At 36.0% G+C, this 25656-nt stretch overlaps 1 protein-coding gene across 1 annotated transcript in view; it reads right to left on the bottom strand.

Moving 5' to 3' along the window:
* Znf804a (zinc finger protein 804A) overlaps positions 1 to 17649 on the bottom strand; it is a 202940-nt gene extending 185291 nt beyond the window's left edge. The window contains exon 1 of the mRNA XM_021156869.2: positions 17236 to 17649. Within this exon, the coding sequence (XP_021012528.1) occupies positions 17236 to 17346 (111 nt within the window). The 5' untranslated portion in view covers positions 17347 to 17649. The remainder of the gene's footprint in view (positions 1 to 17235) is intronic.
* Positions 17650 to 25656: the final 8007 nt, after the last annotated feature.

Below are 25656 nucleotides of genomic sequence, written 5' to 3'. Positions count from 1 at the left end.
CTGAGAAAGATAGAGTGATAACCTGTACATTATGAACTGCCTGAGTATGAAAGGCAGCCTTCTGCCAGCATGCAGAGCAAAGCCCAGTGATTGGGAAATGGGCAGCTGCTGTTATCTTATTCCTCTGAGTGAAAAAATTCAATAACATATTCCAGAAACTGTTGTTGTACTTGCAGCTCTGAACTCTGTGGAAGTAATTCTTTATCCGCTTTAGTGTATGAACATTTATTATTCTTAATAGTTAGTAAAGAGAAAATTGCAAACACTAGGAATAAAAAATGCTGAGAAAAAAATTTCAAAGTGAGTTGCAAGTACCAAGAAAATATTTTAACCTCTAACTTCGACTAAATTCATACTGTCTTTTACTAAATAATGCATTTTTTCTGTCTTGATACAATACATAATGCACATGAAGCATATTATTTGGTACTTCACTTAATCTTATTTAGCTTCTGTTCAATTCATCGTCCTAAGAAGTAAAAGAAGCATGGTAATGTGTTTGAGAAACACTTCTTGGTGAGCTAACAAATGGACAAGACTTCCTATTTTAATTAACTCTATAGACTTGAATACTCAAAACAGGAAAAAAAAATCAGTAAGGACATTGGAAAGATGACTCATTACATAAAGCATATATACCTTAAACATGGGGACCTGAATTCAGATCTCCCATAAATATAAGTCGGGCATAAAGATGTTCTCCTGTGATCCCAGGAAGTCAGAGCCAAGGGAAGCCCTAGGAATGGTGGCCAGTAATTTTTTTTTTAAATCTGTAATCCCCAGGTTCAGCAAAAGATCTTGTCTCAAAAAATAAGGAGGAATGGGACAGGTGAGTGAATGGTTTAGGGCACTAGCTCATCTTACAGAAGTCATGGGTTCAATCTCCAGCATCCACAAGACAGAGCTCAACTGTTTGTCACTCTATAGAGCGTTCCCAGACTCTCCTCTGGACTCTGCAGGCAGGCCCTATAGGTCATGCACAGACATGCATGCAGGCAAAACGCCCATAAACATGATATAATTATCATAATTTAACTAAATAAGGTTAAGATATCTAGAGTAAGACACAATTGCATCAGCTACTGGCCTCCATAGGAATATGTTCACATGTATATCTTAGTGTACAATGAACACATATAAAAAATATATACAGAAATATAAAAGTTTATAAAACTAAATTTTAAAATAAAAGAAATCATTTGCAGGCAAAATTATATCTCAGAGTGATATATGATACGCTTATAAGTTTCCTGATTCTCAATCTTTGTGACTTTTTGATATCTATGTTTTGCAAGCTGTGAGAAATTATGTGTTTCTTCTGCACTAAGCTAGAAGATATGATGGTGGTAGGGATCTAGCTCAGTGGTAGATTACTTGCCAACTAACCTCAAAGCTCTAGGCTCAGACCTCAGCTTCAAACAAACAAACAAACAGGCAAATTTATAACAGATAGAAAGGGCATGGATATACATTTGTCCTGATCAAAGTACTCTCAAATTGTCTTATGTACTTTCTGTAGTATCCATAAAAAAAATGTAGAGAGTGAAGATTGCCTAGTCCAGAGTATTTAAGCTGTTTTATTCATTTATAAGAATTTTCATAAAAAATAAATTAAATAGGCCTCGTGATATTATCAGTAAGTCTTTAGCATTCAATATGGCACAAGATAAATGCTTAAACAATAAAGAAAATAATGGGCTTGTTCCTGGGATCTGAAAGTAAGTTAGTTATGTTTTTTTTAGGTAAATATAAGCCAAAGTTTTTGATAAGTAGCAGAACCAATCACAGGACATTCAGTGCAGAATTGATCCTAATACAGGTAAACATAACTAAAACCTGTGACAATGAACAAAGATGGTTCCATTCATGGGAACAACACCATGAATACCAACAGGAAATTCTGATTTTAATGTGTTCTATTTACAAGAGTATAATTGGTATATATTTGTTTTGCTGATTTTTTAAATAAATTCATGTTTTCAATGACCAACCTTTGGTATGATTTTCACTTAAAAAAATCTAGAATTATATTTCATGAAACTCTTCGCTTCCATATATTTGCTTCTATTAAATTACATGATGCTTTTCTCAATTTATTCACTAAATAATTCCTTTGATATTAAACTCAATTACTACACATAGGAAATGTATGAAATGATATCAAATACATTATATCTAATTTCTACATGAACATAATCTTCAAAGGTGTTTGAAAGGAAATTGACATTAATTGACTTTTCCTGTAAAGGTTGTATTTACAACTGTCTCTTTTTCTTCTTTGAAAGTGAAGCTTTGTATTTCCATCCTTTCTGTGAACATTAGACTGTTACCTTTAAAATGTTTTTTATTATTCAAACTAAACGTTTTTATGGTTTTCTTCTTTTTAAGTAACAAAAAAAAAAAGAAAAGAAAAAAAGAAAGGAAAAAAACCCAACTTATTTCTTCTGCCTCTAAAAGGCAACCATTGTGATGCTGTCAGGTGAGTGATGGGCAGAGCAGGACTTCATTTCTCATGCTAAATAAGAATGGCTGACATCTAAAATACTTCTGGAAAGATTCCATTGAAACCCAGCCAGATGAATATTATCCCAGAAAAGCAGGAGTCGCCTGCCTACCTTTAGAAAAATTAGATTCCTGAACTGTACCCACAGGTACTAAAATTCAGTAGTGCTGTACAGCACACATTTTCAGAATACTCAGATGTTAATGAAAACCATCTAGGTTTTTATTGGCACTTTAGAATTGCATAGAATAAGGTACGTGTTTACTTCCAGTCTATCTATGCCCCATCCCTTTTTTTCTGGCCAATTTTCTGTCATTAATTTTCTTGAGTTTGTTTAATCACTTACTCTAGTCTAACTTGATTTCTCATGTTTAAGTGAAAGGTATGTATCCATACATTTTGGGAAGTCAGAAGAACAAGTACTATTTCAAATAGCATTTTTATTTTCTGTAAACATAAGTCAGCTGCCACTTTTTAAAGTCAGCATAATCTCTAACTACATTCTTATTTGATATTAAACATAGATATAAATAAGGATAGTAGTCCTCTCGACCCTAATAAGAAAACTTTCCTTTACAACAGCAGAGACCATTACAGGAAACTACAGCTAATCAAAATGCAAAGCTGTGAGCCTTTCCCAGTCCTTACATTTACAATACCAGTCCTTCACTTTAGACTCAAAGATCACTGTGAAAAGAAGTCAGCAATATTGTTAAAAGCCAGAAGCAGAGTTTGTCTTCTTTCTTTTTTTTAAAGTTTGATATTTTATTCTTTTACATTTCAAATGTTAGCCCTTTTCCTAGTTTCCCCACCTAAAATCCCCTATCCCTGCCACCTCCACCTGCTCACCAACCACCTGCCCACTCCCACTTCCTGGACCAGGCATTCCCCTATACTGGAGCATTGAATCTTCACAGAACCAAGATCCTTTCCTCCCTTTGATGACCAACTATGCCATCCTCTGCTACATATACACCTAGAGCCATGAGTCCCACCATGTGTTTTCTTTGGTTGGTGGTTTAGTCCCAGGGAGCTCTGGAGGTACTGGTTAGTTCATATTGTTGTTCCTCCTATGGAGCTGAAAACCCCTTCAGCTCCTTGGGTCCTTTCTGTAGCTCTTTCATTTGGGACCCTGTGCTCAACTACACCTACAAAGTCTTACCAACATGAATGCCAAGCCATTAGCAGAAAAAGAACAAGAACAAGAGTAGATATGCCCCAAAGAGGCATCAACCCTACACAGAAATTTGCATGTATACAAGGCATGCTGAGAACCTGAGAAAAGTCTCCCCAAGGGAAGAGCACACCAACTGGTAATCAAATATCCAATAATCGGCCTTCGAAAACATATGCACAAATAATATTATATGGACTAAGCAAGTTGTATTATCTGTTTGTGTGTGTGTGTGTGTATCTATCTATCTATATCTATATACAATAATTGATGTAAAAGAGAACATGAAGTTGAAAGAGTGCGTGGAGAGATATGCATTTTGGAAGATTTGGATGGAGGAAAGTGATAAGGGAATGATGGAATTATAATCTCCAAAAATAAAAATAATTAAATCTAACAGTTGTGATGTACTAAACATGAATTGGCACTTCTCCACCTTTTATCCCTTGGTTTTTTTTTTCTTTTACTCTTTAAACAATACTTTCACTCAATTTGCCCATTCATCTAAATTTCCTTAGAGATTCTTCAATAGACTCTGTCATCATGTTCTGTCACAGAATAGCCCTTCTAAGCCACATGGCTAAAATAGTTTGCCAGAAAGAGGAAGCAAGGGTAATTAGATTCACTACTTCACTCTCGATTACTAATCTTGCGGTTGCTGAGAAAATAACTGAGTATGTTGAAGACATGCTCTACAAATGGTATCTTTGCTGAAATCCAAAAGAATGCTGACCAGCATAGAGAATATATTTCTGCCATTGTGGGTGTTTTTAGAATAGTGCATAACTGTGTAGGTTACCTTTCAAATGAGAATAATTATGAGGCTTAAGAATGGTGTCACTAACAAACATGCAGGATCGCAGCCTAAACTAGCTTGGGGCTTGGTAATCCTGACATGCAACCATACTGTTATTTAAGTTAATATAGGTCTCATAGAAGCTGGCATTCCTCTTAAATGATTTTGCTTTCTCCCCCTCAATCCTTTTACCATCTCCTTTTTATCTTCTTCCTTTCTTCCACTCCCATCCCCATTGCTTCTAATTTCTTAAATCATGAGGACTCTGAAGCTTTGTCTACTAGATTAATTATAATTTTTCTGTATCATATGAACATGAAGAGCTCTGATATATCAATTGACTTTATAAACAGTATGTCTTCTTTTTGTTTCTGATCTTTGACTTTTGTTTTCTTGCTTTCAGAAAAGAATGTTTTCCCAGTGGCCTTGGCCAAGGTTTCTAGATTTCTGTGAATTTCCTGAGGAAAACATATTACATTTAAAGCTTAACAGAAAAACAACATCTTCTTCTATTAGGAGCTAAGTGTATGTTGGAAGCATGCATGGAAGGAAAGGGTTAACATCTAGGAGGGAAGAGGGGAAACAAGAAGAGAAAGAAAAAGACTTTTCTCAGAGTGTACATGTGCCTGTCTGTCTTCCCAGGAGCCGTGAAAGCACATTGTCCAGATTTGACTTAGGAAACTGAGACAAAAGAAGATTGTCTTTAAAGTTTCTATAGGTTATAAAGCATATGTGAATTGAATTGTTGATATAGTATTTTAATTAGAGTGATTATATATAACAAGTAAACAACATTCTCACATTATCTTTTGTCATTAAAATATGCTAGGCATTATAGCAAAATTGATCAATTTACTTTGATGTTTCATTGTTATTTACTTCACTTGCCCTATCCTATAGGATGATATGAAAATAAATTGTCTTCAATACAGTTTACTAGAAGAGTGGTATGTGGTATGCATTTCTGAAATGCTGTTACTATTAGCCTACATGTAAACTAGTCTCCTGGGTGTTTTAATGAGAACAGGGATCATAGTATCCATTCTTCTAAGTGATGATGTCTAAGTAAAATGTCTCTTTTATATTGCATCAATAATTGCACAGTGATTAGCAATAGAAATACACCAATGTGATTGTATGTAACAACCCCCTTTCGGTCAAGATAGGTTAATTCTCTTCTTATGGGAATGCTTGGTAAAGGCTACAACTATTCACTCACAAATATTTTCATATAATTTCCTTTATCTTTTTTGATGATGAAAGATTAAACATATAATTCATGCGTAAAAATTAATGAATCTTGTCATTCTCTATAGGAACACACACTCTAATAAAAATAGAAGAGACCTCACTGATTCTGCAGTTTTCCATAAAAAATCTAGAGAGACAGTAGGACAAAAGCAAGACATTTCATAATTTCACATATTCTTTCATAGTTTAGCTGTTTTTCTTTCAAAATGACAGTCATTATGCTACTCTAACTTTGAGTAATTGAGCAGTCCTTGTAAGTTTCAATTGAACTAGATTATAAATTAATTAAAAATTGAAATAAAATTGCCATTGAAAATTATAAAGCTACTACATTGAAAATACTAAGGAGAACCCACAAACCGCAATTTCAAAATGCAAAACTGGCACTTTCAAAGTCAAGATTGACTGCCTGCCAAGGGCTTTTTGACATACATTCCATGTTACCATGATTTTACTTTATGTAATACATGTGACTAAGGTAGAGAACTGTCACAAATTAACATGGGGATAAGCACTGGGATAAAACATGTAATAGACACATCACACCATTATCGTCTTTATATAATGAAAATTAAGAATGACTTTAAACTAATAAAACAGTGATAATTATTTTTGACATGTTTATTAATTTGGGGATATTTACTGTTTGAAACGTGAAGCAAGAGGAAATGTTATGTCGCCCCCTAGTGTAAATATTAATTTTGTAAAGTCAGAACTTCAGTGATAAAAGACCTTGAAGGCTTTTTACCATGGACACAGAAACCATTGGAGACAGCAAAAGAAACCCCAAACTTTTCCCTAAGGAGTTAGCTTAGAATGATTTTTATGAAATTTATAAATTAAAGAAATGACTGATATCTGAAAGTTTCCTTAGAGTTCTTATTTATCTCCAAAATCAAATTCTATGCAAATTGGGATGTTTTGTGCATTATTGACATCCATATGTAAGGAAGGTTTCTTAGAGTTTCATTGCTGTGAAAAGACACCACGACCAAGACAATTCTTACAAAGAATAACATTGCATTGGGGCTGGCTTACAGGTTCTAGGTTCAGTCCATTTGTCATCACCGCTGGAAGCATGGCAGCGTCCAGGCAGGCACTGTGCCGGAGGAGCTGAGAATTCTACATCTTCATCCAAAGGAAGCTAGGAGCCAACTGTCCTTCCAGTCTGTGCGAGGAACATCTCAAAGCCTACCCCAACTGTGAATCACTTCTTCCAACAAAGCCACATCTTCCAACAAAGTCACACCTACTCCAACAAGCCAACACCTCATAATCATGCCATTCCCTGGGCCAATCATATTCAAACTATCACAGTGACCAATGAACAGACACTTCTGGAATTATGTCAGCTGACACATTTTCATTAAACAGTGTAAAGCTTCATATTTAAGCCCCCCTTACATATATGTACAAACTCTCTCTCTCTCTCTCTCTCTCTCTCTCTCTCTCTCTCTCTCTCTCTCACACACACACACACACACACACACACACACACTTACTCAGGAAATATTTATTATCTTTAAAACCCTTCCCAATAAGTTATTCAAAGCCTCCTGATTTTCATATACTTTGTAAGGTACATGGCCAAACTCACAATACCAAATAGTTTCTAAACATTCTCAGTTGTGGAATTCCATGATTTTAGATTTCTTGCCTGAGAAACACAAATACTACATACAGTAGGGATGGTTACTATTGACCGAATGATTGTTCCCAAATGCATTTATTAAAGTCCAATAAATGTAATGCCATTAGAAGATTTACTTTTTTAGGGGTAGTGGTTGCAATCATGAATCCTTCACAACCTTGGTGCATGTTTTAAGAGTTAGATAAGCTCACATTTCTCTCTTCTTTCTACTATGTGAGCACATAACAGGTGCAGAAAGAAACCCACACCACACCTGACAATACACAGCATTTTCATTTGGGAATTCTCAGCCTCAGGTTCTGCAGCTTAAAACAATATGGACTATGACTGAACTTGTTATCATTAATAATTTGACTCCCAAACAGCTGAATTTGGGAAGTCAACTTTCGTAGTTAGAATAGAGATGATTTGTTTTCAGAGTACAACAACAGAGTCCAGAAAAGTTCTCAGGATCTTAGAAATCATGCATGAGTTAGCTTCACAGGAAGAGAAAAAGTGAACACAGAGACTCTGGCAGCTTCTGACAGGACTCCTGTTTGTCACCCTCCCCCATCCTAACACCTCCGCTGTCTACTATGCTTCATCTAACTGGACCTTCAGTTACACTGTTCATCATAAGAAATTCATGCAATATGAAGGGGGAAAGGAAAATGCAGAGGGGAACTCTCATAAGCAAGGCAGTTGGAGGTCAGTACAGAAGGAGAAAAAAAGAGGAAAGGAGACGAAGGAAGGAGAAGGAGGAGTAGGAGAAGAAAAGAAATGGCAAGCTGCCAAGGTGGGGGAGAAACCATTTTTCTTATCCAGCTGTGAAGCCTATGAATCACAGCAATGAGCTCTATGGCAGGATATATACAAAAGTAATACAGTGGCACTCATGTGTTTTGGACAAACAATAACTGTCTAATTGAACTTAAGCGCCCTCAATAACAGGAAAATGATGTCTGGTACTGGACACCTAAACAACTACCTGGATCTAAAGAAATCATAGATCCTAGAAGAGAATTTATATTGGAACTATACTAGAACTGCATACTTTCTAGCTATATTATGAAACTTATTCTTCTACCCACAGATAAGAGTCATTCTTAATCCTCACAGAAAAGCTTCTCTTCTTGCAAATTACAGAAAACTACAACTGGACAGAAAACAAACATCCATAGGTTGGATCATGGGGAGCCAGCCCTAAGGGATACATATACAACACTGCTCTTGCACTTCAGGCTCCTCAGGGAACAATGAAGAAGGGACAACAGGAAGATTGTAAGAGCCAGAGGAACAGGAAGTCGGCAGTGAGACTATGTCTCCTAGAAATGGCTGCTTAAGCAAGACCTGATCAAGGACAACATCAATAGAAACACTAATTCAAAATGAGGAAATTCCATGGGGTCCCACCTGTAGACAACAACAGGCAACACGTGCCTGCTAGGATTTGGGGAATTATTCTCTCCTAGAGAAGGTTCTCTAGGAGAGATGGTTATCCATTACAAAGTCATCAGACATGATATTGTATGGACACAAACAACAATAACAGACTCAGCAGATTGTATTTATATATTTGTGTGCTTATGTCTCTATGGTTATATTGGTAACAATAGTAATCAAGAAATGAGCCCATCAAGGTAAGAGACATGGGAGTTGTTGGAGGGGGAAAGCAATAGGGAAAATGGTAGATCTTAATTACAAAATATATTTTTAAAGGTCAAAGAAACAAAGAAACGCAGAATTCTCTAATTCTACCTCATTTCCTAGCTTTCATTCCCTATCTAGGTTATGATTTTCAATATAATTCTCTATATTTTCATAGGACTTAAAACTGTTGGCTCATGTTCTTTTAATGTCATAAATGTCTATTATCAATAAGTCGCAAAATTTTCATATTTCTCACTCTTATTCCACCTAAAGTCTATATTGAAAACATGACTACCCCGACATTGTCTCAGTGGAAAATATGTCAACTCCTAAAGTATCTACAAAAGTGACAGTGTGTGAGTGTGAAGAGGACAAATATTTCCACCATTGCACAGTGATACTGTCTGATAACTTTCCTTGACTCTTACATTCCTAAAGTGCCATCTTGAATTCACATTTCCCTGATGTCCCTTAATCCTTGTCTGGGTGCCTGGGCTCTGATCAACTTGTCCTCTGACTCGTCTCTGTGATCACCCATTCCTTGTCTTATCGGAGACTAAAAATTGAAGTTCCTAAAACTTCCACTCAGGAGCTTGTCTGGGTCAAAAAGTCAGGAGAACATCAAAGGTTTCATCCTAGGAATGAGATGACACAGACTGCCACACAGTCATATCTTATCACAGATGAAAACAGAACATTTCTCATTACTACATAATCTCATCCGCTATAGAATATAACCTTCAGCCTCCTACTAGTCTGTTCTAATTGCCATCAACATGACAAATGCTAAGATAACCATAAACGGGCTCTAATCACAGTAAAAGTCCAGAGATTTCTTCATAAGTGTTCATGTCTCCCACAGTATATTTTACCTTGTAAAGACAAATGTTACCTACCAACATTCTTCCACTACAACTATAATCGAGGTAACCTTGAGCTGGTGCATATCACCATAATTCTGTGTGTTTTCAGGAAGAATTTTTTGAAAGATGGAAATTTTAAACAATTCTATTTAAAACATACTTAAGAAAAACCCTTATGCTACCCAAGCATTATACACTACTAAAGATTAAGTATAATTTTTTCTTTCATTTAAAGTAAACCTTAATATTTTACCTCAAGAAGTATTCGTGTCATTAGCTGTGGGGATATAACAGAGAGTAAGGGTGATGCTTTGCATAATTATAACGGTATGTTATAGGAAGGAAGCAAGGAAGGAAGGAAGGAAGGAAGGAAGGAAGGAAGGAAGGAAAGAAGGAAGGAAATATATATGAGTGTTTGTGTGTGTGTGTGTATAAAACAATAATCATAAGATTTTTATTAATAGCAGAAAGAGTCACAATCAGCTCTTGATTTAACCTTTAGAGTTAACGTTAACTCACTTATTTCCTCTTACATCCAACTACCTTCTTTGTATTTTCATATTTTAGTTGTCTTATTGAAAACATTTTATGAGCTGAAGTTTTGCACATCAGAGTTATTTGAGTAATTTAATTCATAGAAATGGTAGACTTCTTTGTGTATGGGAGAGTACATGTGTCAAAACACACAAGATGTATAGGAAGGAAGTAGTTCTGTAGTGCAGTGAGTGGTCCATTGGAAATGTGGAAATGATTGGTGGACTAGAAATGAGCAAGAGCAGAACGAGCAATCATAAAGTAAAATTTCTTCTTTTATAATAAACCTCAGTGTTTGATCTGATAGACTATCAACAAACAACATGAAACCAGCTTCTATAGGCTAAATCTATAGGCTATCTGGGTGGGTGGGGGAACAGCCTCTCAGACCCAAACAAAAGGGGGGAAAGAATAAGGAACTCAGAAAGGGGGTACTGAGAAGGGAGCAACATTTGAAATGTAAATAAATAAAACAATTTAATAAAAAAACTTTAAGTTAATAGAGTAGAAGCTAACTATATTTACATAATTCATCACCGCAATATAATTAGCATTTGGGTGATGAGTGGCTAGTGTACACTGAATTCTACATAGCTCATTTACTAAGACTGCTAGGAATTGAAGCACAGCTTTACTACTGCAAACATTTAGTGTATGAACTGTACTTACATTGAGGAAAGTATGTACCTTTCTTCCAAAGAAGCCAGCCATTATTAAAGAGTTCAGAATAGTACATCCGGTAATGGACAACATTTACTTTAACAACTAAGATTAAGTATTAATTATTTATTACCCCCACTTTATCTTATGTTGTGCTAGAAAGTAGAGAACAATACATTTATAAAAATTAATGAAACCTTGTCAGTTACGAACACCATCAGAAATACATTATACAGTATAACCATTAGTTTTTTGTTTTGTTTTGTTTTGTTTGTTTATTTTGGATGCAAGACTCCCTTTAAAATCAAAAGAAATATATTAAATGATTTCAATAGAATTTTCAGAAAGAAAATATAGTAAAATTATACTTTAATCATATTCCTTGTGGTTGGCACCATTAAATGTGATAGACAGAAACATATAATCCCTTCCTAAATTTAAGTTACAGCGTGCCAGAAATTATAATTGTTATATTCTCTGAAGTGATTTATCAAACTTCCAGAGCACAGCATTCCTCTTCCATAGCACTATCTTCCATCTGTAGGTCACTAGAGGAAACTATCACAATGTTGTAGCATCATCAGAATTATTTTAATTATTTAATTATTTTAATGTCTAATAAGGCCATTAATAAAATGGTCTTCACCTAAGTAAACTAAACTTTTTGGTTCAAATTGTGTTTAACAATAACTACATGCTAAAACTGCATTTAAAGTTAATTTTGAAAATACTAAAGACAGTAAGAAAATACCTAAAGTATTGGCAGCCTAACTGAATATGTTTTTTTAATTTTATTTTATTTTTATTTTTGACGTTAGAAATTGAGTCCAAAACTTCATGAATGGTAACTGTGTTATGTAACATTGAGCTTTATTCTCAGATAAAATTTGTTACTTGTAAAATGTGGAATGTATCATCCTCTATTGCTTATATGCTTAACACTGCCTAACATATCTGATCTAGATATTGCTGCCAACTAATCCAACCAAAATGTGACAAGTGAAGATGGAAGACATTATGAATGTTCTTCAAATGATGTTAAGACTTTTCACTTCCTTAGAGTTAGTCCAATGAAGAATACATATAGAAACTGAAAAGTGATTTTATATCTCTATAGGAAACTTTGATAGGTAGTATACATAGATTTAAATGTTGTCATTATTTTGAGAAGGTAATATTAAAAAATAAAAACCCTACCCAGCAATAAAAACAGATCTCTGAGGTCCAGGACAAACTAGTCTACAGAGACAATTCTAGGACAATCAGGACTACATAGAAAAATTCTGTGTTAAAATAATTAAAGATAAAACAGCAGTGTAGAAGTAATAACCTAGAAAATATTATTTTCAACTAATACTGAAATTCTAATTTTTAAAAACACTACATACTAAAAAAAACTGCCCCAATAAATATAAATATAAAAAGTTAGTCCCAGTATAAAACCCAATTAAATTGTTGGACTAGGTTTTCCAGCATTTTTAGATTAAAATGCAATTGGCAACTTCAATAATATACAAAATATTGGTGCACATCTGAGGAGTAGAGACAAGATTCTAAGTAACTACTCAAATTACGTAAATAGTTATTGAGTTGTTTTACTATTTAATAGAAGCATTTCTTCTTGATAGTGTTCCATACATGTGTTGAGCCATGAAAATAAACTTTTAATTATTTAGTGACTTTTCTCATTTGAATAATATCTCTAAGGATGTACATGCTATAAAGTTTTGCTATAGTAACAGAAAAGAGTAAATGGGATATTTAGTTCAGAAAAAAAGATTCAACATAGTCATTAATACTGAATGCATGATTTTTAAAAGATACTTGCAAGAGTATGTTATCACTGTATGAGTGTGCTCTTAAAGCTGATGTCTATGGACACTCTACTCAATCACCTGATTGATTCCAACCTCACCCATGAACTCTTCTGTAGATAGTAATCTGTCAACACTAATATTTCAATGTCACCAAACTCAGAAATAGGTATCTTCACTCTTAGAGCCATAAGGTGTACCTAAAACAGGTTTCAGTGAGTCAATGAAACCTTTCAATCATAATTTCTAGGAGATATAGGAAAGGTAAGTGAATTGCTTGAAAAATCAAGTTAAGTTTAAATGACAAAAGACCACATGGTATATATATCAAGGTCAACCTAAATCTCGTCACTTCTAACTTACTCACACAAATTAAAGAAAAATATATTTCTGTACTTTAAAATTAATACATAGACAAATATCCTGAGTTACAAGAAATGTGGAAAATGGGAAGAAAGTTTAAAGGAGAATCAAAATGAGCAAGAACATTAAACACAGATCACTGGTGCCTCTAGAAATTTGGTGCAGCTGAAACATCTCAGTGCAGTTGAATAAACTAAATAGCAATAACTGAAAACCAATCAATAAATTAACTTCTTTTCTTACTGAGCCTGGGACTTCCCATATCAAAAATGGTGGTCATTATAGAACCTTGATAAAAAGTTAGGGATGTTTGCCCACTTGAGGATAAGAAGCAAAATACATCTAAATTCATATTTTTCATTTTTAATTTAGCACTATTACTCTGTACTTGGAAACAAGAAGAAAAGTAAAATGGTCTCAACTGTACATGACACAATAATATCTTTAAGTTAAATTATCACACTTGTCCTTTTATGCTCCATGATTTATAATATATCATAAATTCTGCATCATGACCTTGGCTTACTGTGTGATCTTCCACCACTAGTGGTTCATTTTTTGTACTTTAATTCAGTGATATTTAAACACAAAATGAGACATAAAAATTCCAAACGACTAATAGACACAATGCAATAACAAATAATGACATCTCAAGTTCCTAATGTCAAAACTCATACTACACATTGAAATGACATAAATATATATTGCATATCTAATTATATATTAAAACATTAAGATGTATAAGTAGGTCAAATAATTTCTGTGTATAAATTGCAAAATTCTATTAACAAATGAATTTATTCAAAAAATGCAGTTTCTAATGCAAACTAGTTGAAAACAGACTGCTTAAAAGATTTATTCAAGATCCTAAACTTTACTTACAAGAATTTGTGTCACTAATAAAAGATTAATTTCTCATTCCATGATATTAAGTTATGTAGTTTGTAACAGACACAAATAAGTCACTTTACCATTCTTTTTTTTTTTTCTTCAAAGACATTATGTAAGCGGAGGCTTTTGAATGTATTAAAATTGCTAATTTGGAAAATTTCATGAATAGGTTCAAGACTCTCAAATGCTGTGGATACAGTGGGGTACAAATAGGTGCATTACACACACAACCATACCTTCTCATCAAGGTCTTCGTTCTACAGGAGAGCTGCCATTTTTGCTATAGGAAGTCACAGATTAAGTATGAGAAGAGATTAATTTCTTGAGTGGACTTCCTCATAGTTGCCATTGAATTCATTAATAGATATGCTTTATTGCATATAGGACAGAAGCAACAAGCCAATGACACTGGAATCTATATAAAGTAGATGTATTGCAAGTAACTTTTTATTTGTAATAGCACACCACATTGAAAGCTCTATATGGCTAGTTAATCTCAGGAATAAGTGTAAGTTATAAAATTGCTGTCATTAAATCTGAAATTTGAAGAAATTAAGAAATACACATTAATCAACTGGACATTGAAAATAATTTAATTTCTTTGAGAAAATTTAATTTGTTTCTGTGAGTGGCTTAAGTTATATCTCCTTGAAATTAAACATGGACACCATTCTAATTCCTTTATCTTAGAGGAAAAATCCTATATTAGAAATTAAACTATAAAAGAATATAAACAAGTTTCCATTATTGATATATGAATGTAGGTTTTAAAATGTTCTATACATTTAATACAACTGCTTGTTAACTTAAAGACTAAAACATTAAAACAGACAACCTTGAATGTATCAATTTTAACTTGAAGATTTTCATCATATGGTATATGCCAATTTTAGGTTAATATTTATGCTTCATATTTCTTAAATTTCTGGATGAAGTATTTTTAATTAAAAACTATAGCATGTAATAAGGGCTCAAATAATTTTAGATCCTGACAAGAATACATCATTATATAAGTTGAACAAGTCTTTATTACTTAACATAGTTCCTTATCAATATATCTAGACACTCCAACTATACTTATGGGTGAGTATATATCTCATTTTTCTTACTGACAAAACTCATTAAAAAGTACTTAGAGCACATAAATATATATTCCCTATAAAGAAATTGTGTTAAATAGAGTTGATTACAGCTGTGAATATTTAAATCATGAAATTCGCACACACACAGTAAATTCAAACAGGGTAGCTTATAAAAGTCTGGAAAGGTCTGTCATGAGCACCCCTACAAGTTTCAGTCATTACAGTCATGAGAAACATTATGTGCTTCATTTCATACTGCATCTCTCCTGCTTATTGCTTCTGACATCTACATATATTTTGATTTATCCATCTCATTTAGGTGGCTGCTTTTAATGTGCCCATTTTAATCATGAGATTGCACCGGCAAAATTCATATTTAATCTGCCCTTTGTCAACATGAGGGAGGAAGGACTCATTAGCTTCAAATACACAGCAAATAAGTCACCACCAGCAAATCTGGTCCCTTGAAAGTCTAAGGAGACTGAAACAGCACAATGAAGAGCACTGTAACAAGTTCAGGGCTGGCAGATAACTGCTCATTTTTCTGTGAATTCTTTACTGTTTTAGCTCTACACAATGGAAGTATCTCCCTTGTCTAGTTCTTTTGCTTATCCTTAAATTATACTTAGTTTAATGTATAATGTTGAAGAAAGGGCTCTTTAAAATATTAGCTGACCTCTCTGAGAGTCCAGACAGTTTCAATAATCCTTCTAGACTCTGCCTACCCTATAGTACTCAACTAATGAAGACTGAAGCATGGGTTCTCAGTGCAACAGAAAGAGCAAATAAACACATCCTGAACAAGAAAGACATCAAAGAGTACATCCAAATGCACCCCATGGGTGTCTCAATCCACTTAAATCTTCAAATGAGAACTTTTCATCCTCGAAAAAATAGGGAATTATTTATTAATGTGTATATACTTTTAAACATATAAAGAATGTGGGGCTGTAAAAACTATATTCGCTTTTGGACTACGTGTGTCCTTGACTTACTCTACCTATCCTTTCAGATAAATACTAGGAGAAATCTAGAGCAAAGTCTGCCAGTGGGCACAGACTTCAGAAAGTCTTCCACTTTTACCACCTGACTTGGGCTGGACTCTCAGTGCACATACTAACATGACTCCACGCTACTGCTTTCTGCCTTTGGGGAAGTGTGTACTGCTCCTGACACCCTTGCTCATGAGAGTTGGTTCTGTAGGGAGGCTTTGTGGATGATGTGGATGAGACTTTGTGGACGATGGGATTTGGGTGGAAAGTGGAAGCTACTCCCAGCACATCTTCCACTCATCAAGAGCGCTTTTCCTGCTGGGTGCTGAAGGACAAGCTGTGCTTGTCAGTGAGAATAGCTGTGTGGGTTTTGTTTTCTAACATGCTTCCTACTGTCTGTACTTGTGACACAGTGATCACCTTCCACCCATATCCCCAAACTCTAAAGTGTGACAAGCTGCAAGTAGTGGGCAGATGGGAATATTCTGCTTAGCTTCGTACAGAAAACTTCTCAGGAGAGAAGTTTCCTGTCAGTCCTTCAGCGAAGAGCCAAGAGCCAAGAAGCAAACTCATTCCGAGACCCTCACTCAAGCCAGCCACTTCCCCTAAGCTACCAGCCACATGGCTCGCTGCTCCATCAGACACCCACACCTCCATTCACCTTTAAGCTGCTTACACTGAAAGATGTCACAGGATCACTTGGGGTTAGTGATCCTTTCTATTTTTAGGAGGTCCTGTTGAAAGAAGGAGAGGTTGATAATCTTCAGCACTGTGGAGTGTGGTGGACAGAGAGCTTCATGAAGTGTCAGGAAAACATTTAGGCAGAGCTTTCCTAAGATTCCTTCCTTTCCTACACCGGATTCTCATCCCACGCCCATCAGATAAATAAATGGAATAAATGAATTCTTTGCAAACCAAACATCACTAAAGCTCCCAAATCCATCAGTCAACTCATCCCTCCGGATATGCCCTATTAGATGAGAGAGAGAGAGAGAGAGAGAGAGAGAGAGAGAGAGAGAGAGAATGAATTACCAGAGTTTTGTTCCCGTTCTTGCTGAGAGGGCCCCGGAAAACTCCCTTGATGTTGCGAAAGTGTCCGTTGCTGAGATGCGTGGAGCTGATGACAATGTAGTAACACTCCATGGGGCAGCCGCCGCCTCTCCTCCGCAGCCGCCGCTTCCACGCACCCGCGCCCTCAGCCGCAGCCGGGGCCGGGAGGGTGGGCTGAGGATCGCGGCAGGGCGAGCGGCCGGCCGTGCGCTGGCGGCGGGCACGCGGGTTCCTTATGCCCGGCTGCTGTGCGCGCCCTGCCGCCTCCGCATGCCGGCCGCGCTCGCCTGGAGATAGGAACGGGGACGTGGAGCCCCTGGGGAGGATGCAGCCACAAGGGGGGCCGGGCCGGGCGGGACCGGGCGGGAGCGGTCAGAGCCCGCGCTGTAGGGCGCAGCCGGGCAGCGGGAGCCGCCCGCGCGGCAGAGGCAGCGGTCGCAGCATCCCCCGCGCCGGGTGCCCGCACTCGCAGTCGCTGCCGCTGGCAGGCATGAGTGTTATTATAGTGCGCGGCGTTGCCGGTCCATCGCACTGAGCCAATGGCAGGGAGCCACTGGGCTGATACTGAGAGCTGTCAGAGGAGTACATCTGTCACCCGCCACCTCCCCCGCGCCTCCCCCGCCGCCCGGACCCACGGCCGCGCCAGCCTGGCCACGAGTGGGAGTGCGTCGCGACCGCCAGGGGCCGGGAGGCGACGGCCGGTTACAAGTGCGAGACTCCTGCGAGGTGCGGGCGGAGGTTGGGGGGTTGGGGAGCAACGCGACCGCAGCTTCTGCTCTGCGGGTTGGAGTGCGGGCGGGGGAGCAGGGGAAATAAATAAATTAATAATTTAGTACCCAAGCCATCCGCTTCCAATTGCAGCGAATCGGGGCAGGTGCCAGGTGCCTCTGGGTTTGGCTTAGGGGAGTCTGCGCTTTGATGCATCTTTTGTATGGAATACCCCGCACCCCCGCGCCCCCCAGTTACACATATCACAAGTGCTATGTGCTAAGAGCTTGGGGGAGGGGATTTGTGGCGACGCGAGTGGAAGTGGGGAGAAGGGAGAGGCAGGGATTCCTGATGGATGTGTTCCCATTCCTGGCGCTCTCCCCTCATCCACCTCCCCTGGGAGCATCAGTTCTTCCTAAATTGCCAAAGCTGAGAGGAAAAGGATGCTTTGCGGCAAAAGAAGCCGCTGCCAGGAGCTCCCATGCCAGAGAGGTGCTGAACAAAAACAGAAGCCTTCGCCCTAGAAGCGACCTGAAAGGAAAAGCTGCACACAAACTCCTGCGCTTGTCACAGAAAGTAGGGAATCGGGTCTGCGGTCTTCAGCAGAGAGAGATTCGGGTTGGATTTTAAAGGGTCAAGGCAGCCATCAGCAAGGACTGCTTCTACCCTACCCCTTCCCAGGTGATCCACTGTCTTGTGTAAGTTTAGCTCCTTAGAGGTGGTGGAGTGAGAGCACCACAGATACACACACCATAGATCTGCTACTACCATAGGACTCATTAGTCGGCACTTAAAACGATCGATACCAGGCATGTGAGGCTGGGACATGGTGCCTTCAATGGATTTACTGAAGGCTTTATTTCCCTTTTGCTTTGAAAGGCTTAATTGGTTAAAGCAGATTCCAGACATTCTGATGCCCCTATGACAGAGCAAACTGCAGTCCGATATAAGCTGTGTTTATCTTGTTTATCCGTGGGTCAAGATTGAAATACGGTCTAGTATGTGTGCCCTATATAGAGAATTTTATAGCAATTTTATAGGTAGCAATGACAGCCCCTTCCCCATAAGCCATAATATGGTACTTAAATGAGTCTGACAGTTTGATTTCACTTCTTCAAAGAAGATAGAATGGAGGAGTCTTGCTAAAATAGGTGGCAGTCATGTGAGTGAATTATAAATTATAGGGTATAGCGGGGGAGTGTTAGATTTATATAAAAAGAAATTTTCCACGTATCATGCTTCAATTAGAAAATACTTGATGCGTATTGATTAAACCTCATTATGAAGTGTCGGTTATTTCAGAAGAAGCAGACAAAATTTCTCTGATATCCACTTGGGGGAGTCGGGAAGTCTTGGGAGAAAGAGAAGTAGAAACTCAGAAAACTTGTGTGCTGTGTGGAGGAGGAGGTCACCCAGAAATATGTAGGACTCAGAACGAACACAGTTACGCTGGAAAAATAGGCAATACTGGAAGTTAAAGGAATTTCTGACTCTCTTCACTTCAGAATTGTTTATTATTTATTTATTTGTTTGTTTGTTTGTTTGTTTGTTTGTTTACCAGAGCATGTAGGCTTTCTCTGCAGGCATCACTTGAGATGGACTGAAGACTCAACTATATATTTGAAGTTTTCAAAACATTATTAGAGAGGAAAATGTACTGAGTTCCATGAAGCAGTACAAAGACGTATCTTAGGGAAGTAAAGACACACCCATAAAAGATCGAGCCATATGTATTTAATTTTTCTAAGTACATAACTCAAAATAACGTAAGTTAGGCTAGTTTGCAAATAATTTTTACACAGAATACTTCTGTTGTGATGGTCATATCTTTGTAGCCTAGAGCTCAATGTTTAGTTCAGAAAATGAGAAACAGCTACCTGAATTGTTCCAGGGAACACTGGACATCAGTTGTGTCAAATGTCATATTGTTCTTTTAGAGGAAGTATGTACATGTTCATTATATGTTCACATGTACATGCATATGTGTATAGTATGGTAATATAGACATGTGTATTTATATACCATGCACACACATATACATATACACCCATATGTACATACTTACCTAAATAGTTATGCTGTCAATATTTTTCAATTTGTTCACAAAATCTCAGATAATGCTGAGAGACTGAAACTCCAAGTTAATCTAATTCCTGCATCACTTGGTTGAGGCTTAGGAAGTTATCTAGACAGCAAAAGCATCTAAAGATTTATATGACAAGAAATAGAGGCTGCATGTGAGTTCTCAGTGTATGCCTACACACAGGCATACTATAAAAATATACTCTAGTGAAAACCTCAGCAATTTCTGGCTAGAATCATTCTCCTGTCAGAATATTTTCAACTTTTACATCCTTGATATAAAGAAGTGGGGCATTGATCACAGGAAACCTTATTTTTGAATACATATAACAGCATAGATTTACCACCAATTCATGAAGGATGCAGTTATAAAAGAATGTCAAATAAGTGTATGGAATATAGCCATATTGTTTCTTTATACATAAATAAATAGTAACTCAGTGCAATTACCACGCTTCTATACCTATAGTTTGAACAAGTTAGTGTTCATAGCCAAAATAGTCATTAAAATGAAACTAGTAACCATACTTAATAGTCACTGTGGCCAGCAGGCTGTTCACCATTACAACAATATAATATTTTTTAAGAAAACCACATTATTGTGGAAAACATGCTTCCAATACTAAGTAGCAAACACTGGTTAATGGTGATTTTATTAATTTTTATCAAGTATTTAATATAAGGCTTTTATTCATCTAAAGAATGCCCACTGGTTTTGCAATAATAACTTAAAGCTATGTGGTCTATTTCTATTACTTAAAAACTATCCTGGTATCTTAACACTTTGAGTAACTATTGGCATGTGTTGTTTTAGAGAGCCATGCCATTCTCATTTTAAAATATAATTTCTTTTCTACAGCACTCATATGACTTAAATATATAACTGCTTATTATAATATGCATACTCAATATATCTTAATCACAAACTGTTTAAAATATTTTATGGATTAGTTATATATCATTTGTGCTCAATTCCCAACTCTGGCTGAAAAGAACAATTAAAATTTTAAATATAAAATATGCATTAGTCTAAGATATGTAATTTACTTTTGTTTCATCTAGTTCAGTTTTTCCTCTTCTAAAATTGCATTTAAAACATAAATAAATAAAACTTCCTGCACTTTGTGCTTGGTATCACCCACCACTCCTTCCTAAACTCAGACCAGATCCGGACATCAGGCAGCAGCTATGCCCTGAGCATTGCTCTACATGTACACCTAGCTTATCCTGATCTTCATGACAGCGGTGTTACCCTAATATAAAAGAACAAGATCTCAGATAAAGAGAAGACCAATGGCTGGATCCCTTGGTCCTGATTCCTTACCTTGATTCACCCAGCACAGTTGATTTCAAGTGGATAAATCCAGTCTGTGAAGTTAATGGACGCCATATGTTACAACCTCCAGTTACTGTCATAGAAATCACTAGACATTTTTACTCTATTAAACAACTCTATTTTTACACTTGCAAACAACTTTACAGAATTCATTTGAATGACCCCCAAATTAGGTCAAGTTCTGAATCCCAGTCACCCGGCTTTATGTACATTCTCTTAGCTGAGTTTTTACTTTTCTGCTGGTTATCCTTGGAAAAACACACAAACAAACAAATAAATAAAATGCATCTGTCATGAGTGTCTGTGATAGATTCTCGTAACATTTTGGATGAAATGTATAACCATCTGACTAGATAACATGTAACTAAGTGCTTCCTCTGTTTGTGTTCAACATTTACACATATTTGGAATTATGCTGATGTCAACAATTATTGATTTCAGTATGTTGATGCAATAAGGAAGAATCATGTAATTCCACAGATTGATGACTTATTTGTTCTAATGTAAGGCCAAATTATATCATGGCATCCTTATAAAAGGTGCTGTACATCTAAATGGGAAACATATAATGATGCTATCACCTCAGACCATGCAAGGAACCATGAACTTCAGACACTTTGAGACCAGTTTTGACAAACAGTCACAAACAGAATCATGTTTAAGCAACTTCAGCAAGGCAGTATCATCTGTTATAGTAAATTAAGATTGTAAATTGGATATTTTGCCTGTTGTATTTTTATTTGCCTTCTTTCTTTGTTTTGTTTTTACATAAGTTCTATAAGCATATGGGGTTGTATAATTAGTTTGATGGTAACAAATTTAAGTGAAATTATGCCATGAGTAAATTTCTCTGTGAATAAATCTTTTAGGAGAATATTCACACTATTTAAATATGAGAAACAATGCTATAAACAAGTTACAAAGTATATTATATATCAAATAAGCAGTACTGACCTTATCTTCAGGCAATAACAATATTGTATGGCTTATTGATTGATGATAATTTACAAAGTTACTGTCAAATTCCTATTCCCTTAATTGACTCCATACAGACATTTCTGATTTTCTATTTCAATTTTATATGCCGAAACACAAAACTTAAGCTCTGTAAATTCAATAACACTCAATCAACTACAATTTAGCCCAAGACTTAAAATTCTCCACTGTGAATGAAAACACACCACTAATTAACTCCACCAAGTTGCTGATAATATGCCATATTTAAATTAGAGATGTTACAAAGTCAAATGTATGTCAAAATCAATGAAGTTTAGAACCAAAGTTTCTGTAAACTGTTATGGCCATCTCACAAGAATTAAATTCATCTTCAACTAAATCAACCCCTTGAGATGGTTTCTGATTCAAAGCCTTCTAACTTCTTTTATTTAACCTTTCAACTAAAGTGAATATACGAGCTATTATCCTATGTATTTTCAAGCTTTAACTTTGATTCTCAGATAGCATACTTACTCAAAGCTTATAATAACCAAGCATAACAAAACCCCATCTTGTTTTACTCCTTCAGTGGGTGGGTCATAACTATTTCTGTATTGTGGGAATGGAAAAAGTAAGGCAAAGGTAAAATTATTTTTCTTTTGTTCAACCTTAAAAGGTAAATAAGTTATTTACCCTATAAAATATTTTACATATTCCCTAAAGAAATAATATGTGGTTGTTCTCTATACCATATTTAGCAAAAACTGATAATTTCAAAGCCTTTTCCCCTCTTTCCTTGTCAATTCTTCTAAGTACCCTGGGAGAAGAGCCAGAATATGCTAATTTAAGAGCCAAAGCTCTATTTCCAACATATTGCCAAAGAAATTGATGGAATTGGATGCTACATAACATTTTCACCAAAAGGAGTAGCATTAAGATATATTATTTAATGTTAAGAAAGGAGCAATTTTTACATTTCTATGTTTTATAGGATTTTGAAAGCAATATAGTAATATGTGTCAAAATTAGAATTGTGTATAAATTTTGACTCAGCTATGTCATTACTGGAGCTTGCTACACAGAATATGAGTACGTGTTTAAAAAGATATTTATCAGGAGGTTTTATACAACATTGTTCAGTTGTTTATCCTTATAAAAATCTAGCTATCCACAGGAAGTAGTTACATAACACATTATATAAGCTAAACTTCTGAGAATCGATTAAATTATAAAGCATATTTATACCCATTGATTTGGTAGAATTACTTATTTGGTTTTTTACATAGGAAATGTAAGCAGCAAGTCCACAAAGCATGTAATATAAATTTGATTTGTACATAAATGAGTAGATACTTAAAAATATATAAATATATATTTCAAATATATATAAAACATACTTAAAATATTAACAAGTGCACATATGTAAAGAAATGTATCATATATATATGCACATATATATACATATATCCATACACACACACACACACACGCACATATATATATATATATATATATATATATATATATATCCACACATGTATATATATATGTATATATGACTGTGTTTGTTGGTCTAAGAATGAGCTTAAAGATAAAAACATAAGAGAAAAAACCTGGGGAGGAAGAGAATAGGCACACATTCATAAATGTATATATATATAAATATAAATATATATATACATAAATATATATATATTCATAAATAAATAAATAAATAAATAAATATATATATATATTCACACCTTGGTAAAATCTAATACAAAAGGAAGATAGCAAAGGCTCATTGTAGGAAGAAAGATTGAAGTATTTTCTGGGCTTTCCCTACATCTAAATAATATGTAAACAGCTTAAGAGATGACATAATTCAGTTAATGTTTTTTAAACAGGGAAGAGACCCTACACCAAAGACCAAGAAAGAATATATAAAATGGTTTCAGTGAACATTGACATCACAGAAATTCATCTAAGCCTTTAAATGGAGATAGTAAGGTGGGAGCAGTTTGAACAAATGCATTTAGAGTTGAAATTGATGGTACTAACTATCAGATTGGTTGTGATATAATAGACACATTAATAAGTAAAATATTTTGACCCTAGCAAATGAGAGAATAAGGATATGATTTTCTGAGACTGGGAAGTCTAGAGCAAAGTAATATTCTGAAAATGCTAAATATCAGATTAATTTATGGTATTTGGATTATTTGTTGACACATAAGTAGAACCAATAGAGATTACCTGACATGGAATACAGACACAGCATTGAGATTTACTTTGAAGCAATGAGCATATCAGTAACATTTATATCTGTGTAAGAACACATGAGGTTATAAGGACATCCCCAGAACAGGGATAATACGAGGCAAAATGTCCAACAGAAGAATAAAAGGTTCCAAAAAGAGCTTTAAAACCAAGAGCACGTGAAGTCCAGAAATGTCCCTATAAAAAGGTGGACAGAGGGGACTGGCTTCAAAAAGGGATAATGCTCAAGCAAGGAGAGGTTTGCAAGGAGATGGTGTTCATAAAGAATGGGAAGTCCGGACTCTAATTCCATACAATTCAAGATATGAGCTGAAGATTGCCATCTGGAAAGTCATTTGTGACCTTAAAAATTATTTTTACGATATAAACAATGCATTGCACAAAATTTGTACAAATAAAACCACAGCATAGAATTCCTCCTACTAAGATTTGAAAACTGTTGTGACTTTATTACTGAACACATTTTTTTAAAAAAGGCCTAGAGATCATGACAATACATTTCCTAGTAGGATAGATACCAAACTGCCCTCATTTTCTCATCTTTCCTTTTCCAATAAGATTAGATGAAATGCCCAACAGTGGAGAGAGGGAACTTGTACAGTCTACCTCCAGTAGAACGATAGAGCATCAAGTGGAGGGATGGAGTTGCCATCCCACAGTTGAAAACTCTGACCCAGAATTGTTCCTGACTGAAGGAATTGCAGTGACATAAACGGAGAAGAGCCTGAAGGAAAGGAAGGCCAGTGACAGGCCCAAATTGGGATCCAGCTTAGGGGGAGGCCCCGAGGCCTGATACTATTGCTGATGCTATGGTGTGCTTACAAACAGGAGCCTAGCACAACTGCCCTCTGAGAGGCTCAACAAGCAGCTGGAACAGTCAGATGCACATACTTACACCCAGCCATTGGCATGAAGTCTGAGACCCCTGTGGTTGAAATAGGCAAAAGGTGGAAGAAGCTGAAGAGGAAGGCCAGCAGTCTCAACTAATCTGGACTTCAGAAATCTCTCAGAAATTGAGCCACAAACCAGGCAGCATACACTAGCTGATATGAAGCCTCTGACATATATAGCAGAGAACTGCC

The sequence above is a fragment of the Mus caroli genome, chromosome 2, assembly GCF_900094665.2.
Source record: "Mus caroli chromosome 2, CAROLI_EIJ_v1.1, whole genome shotgun sequence".
NCBI lineage: Eukaryota > Metazoa > Chordata > Mammalia > Rodentia > Muridae > Mus > Mus caroli.
Note: the sequence above shows the minus strand (reverse complement) of the source record. Positions and strands in the feature narration are given on the sequence as shown.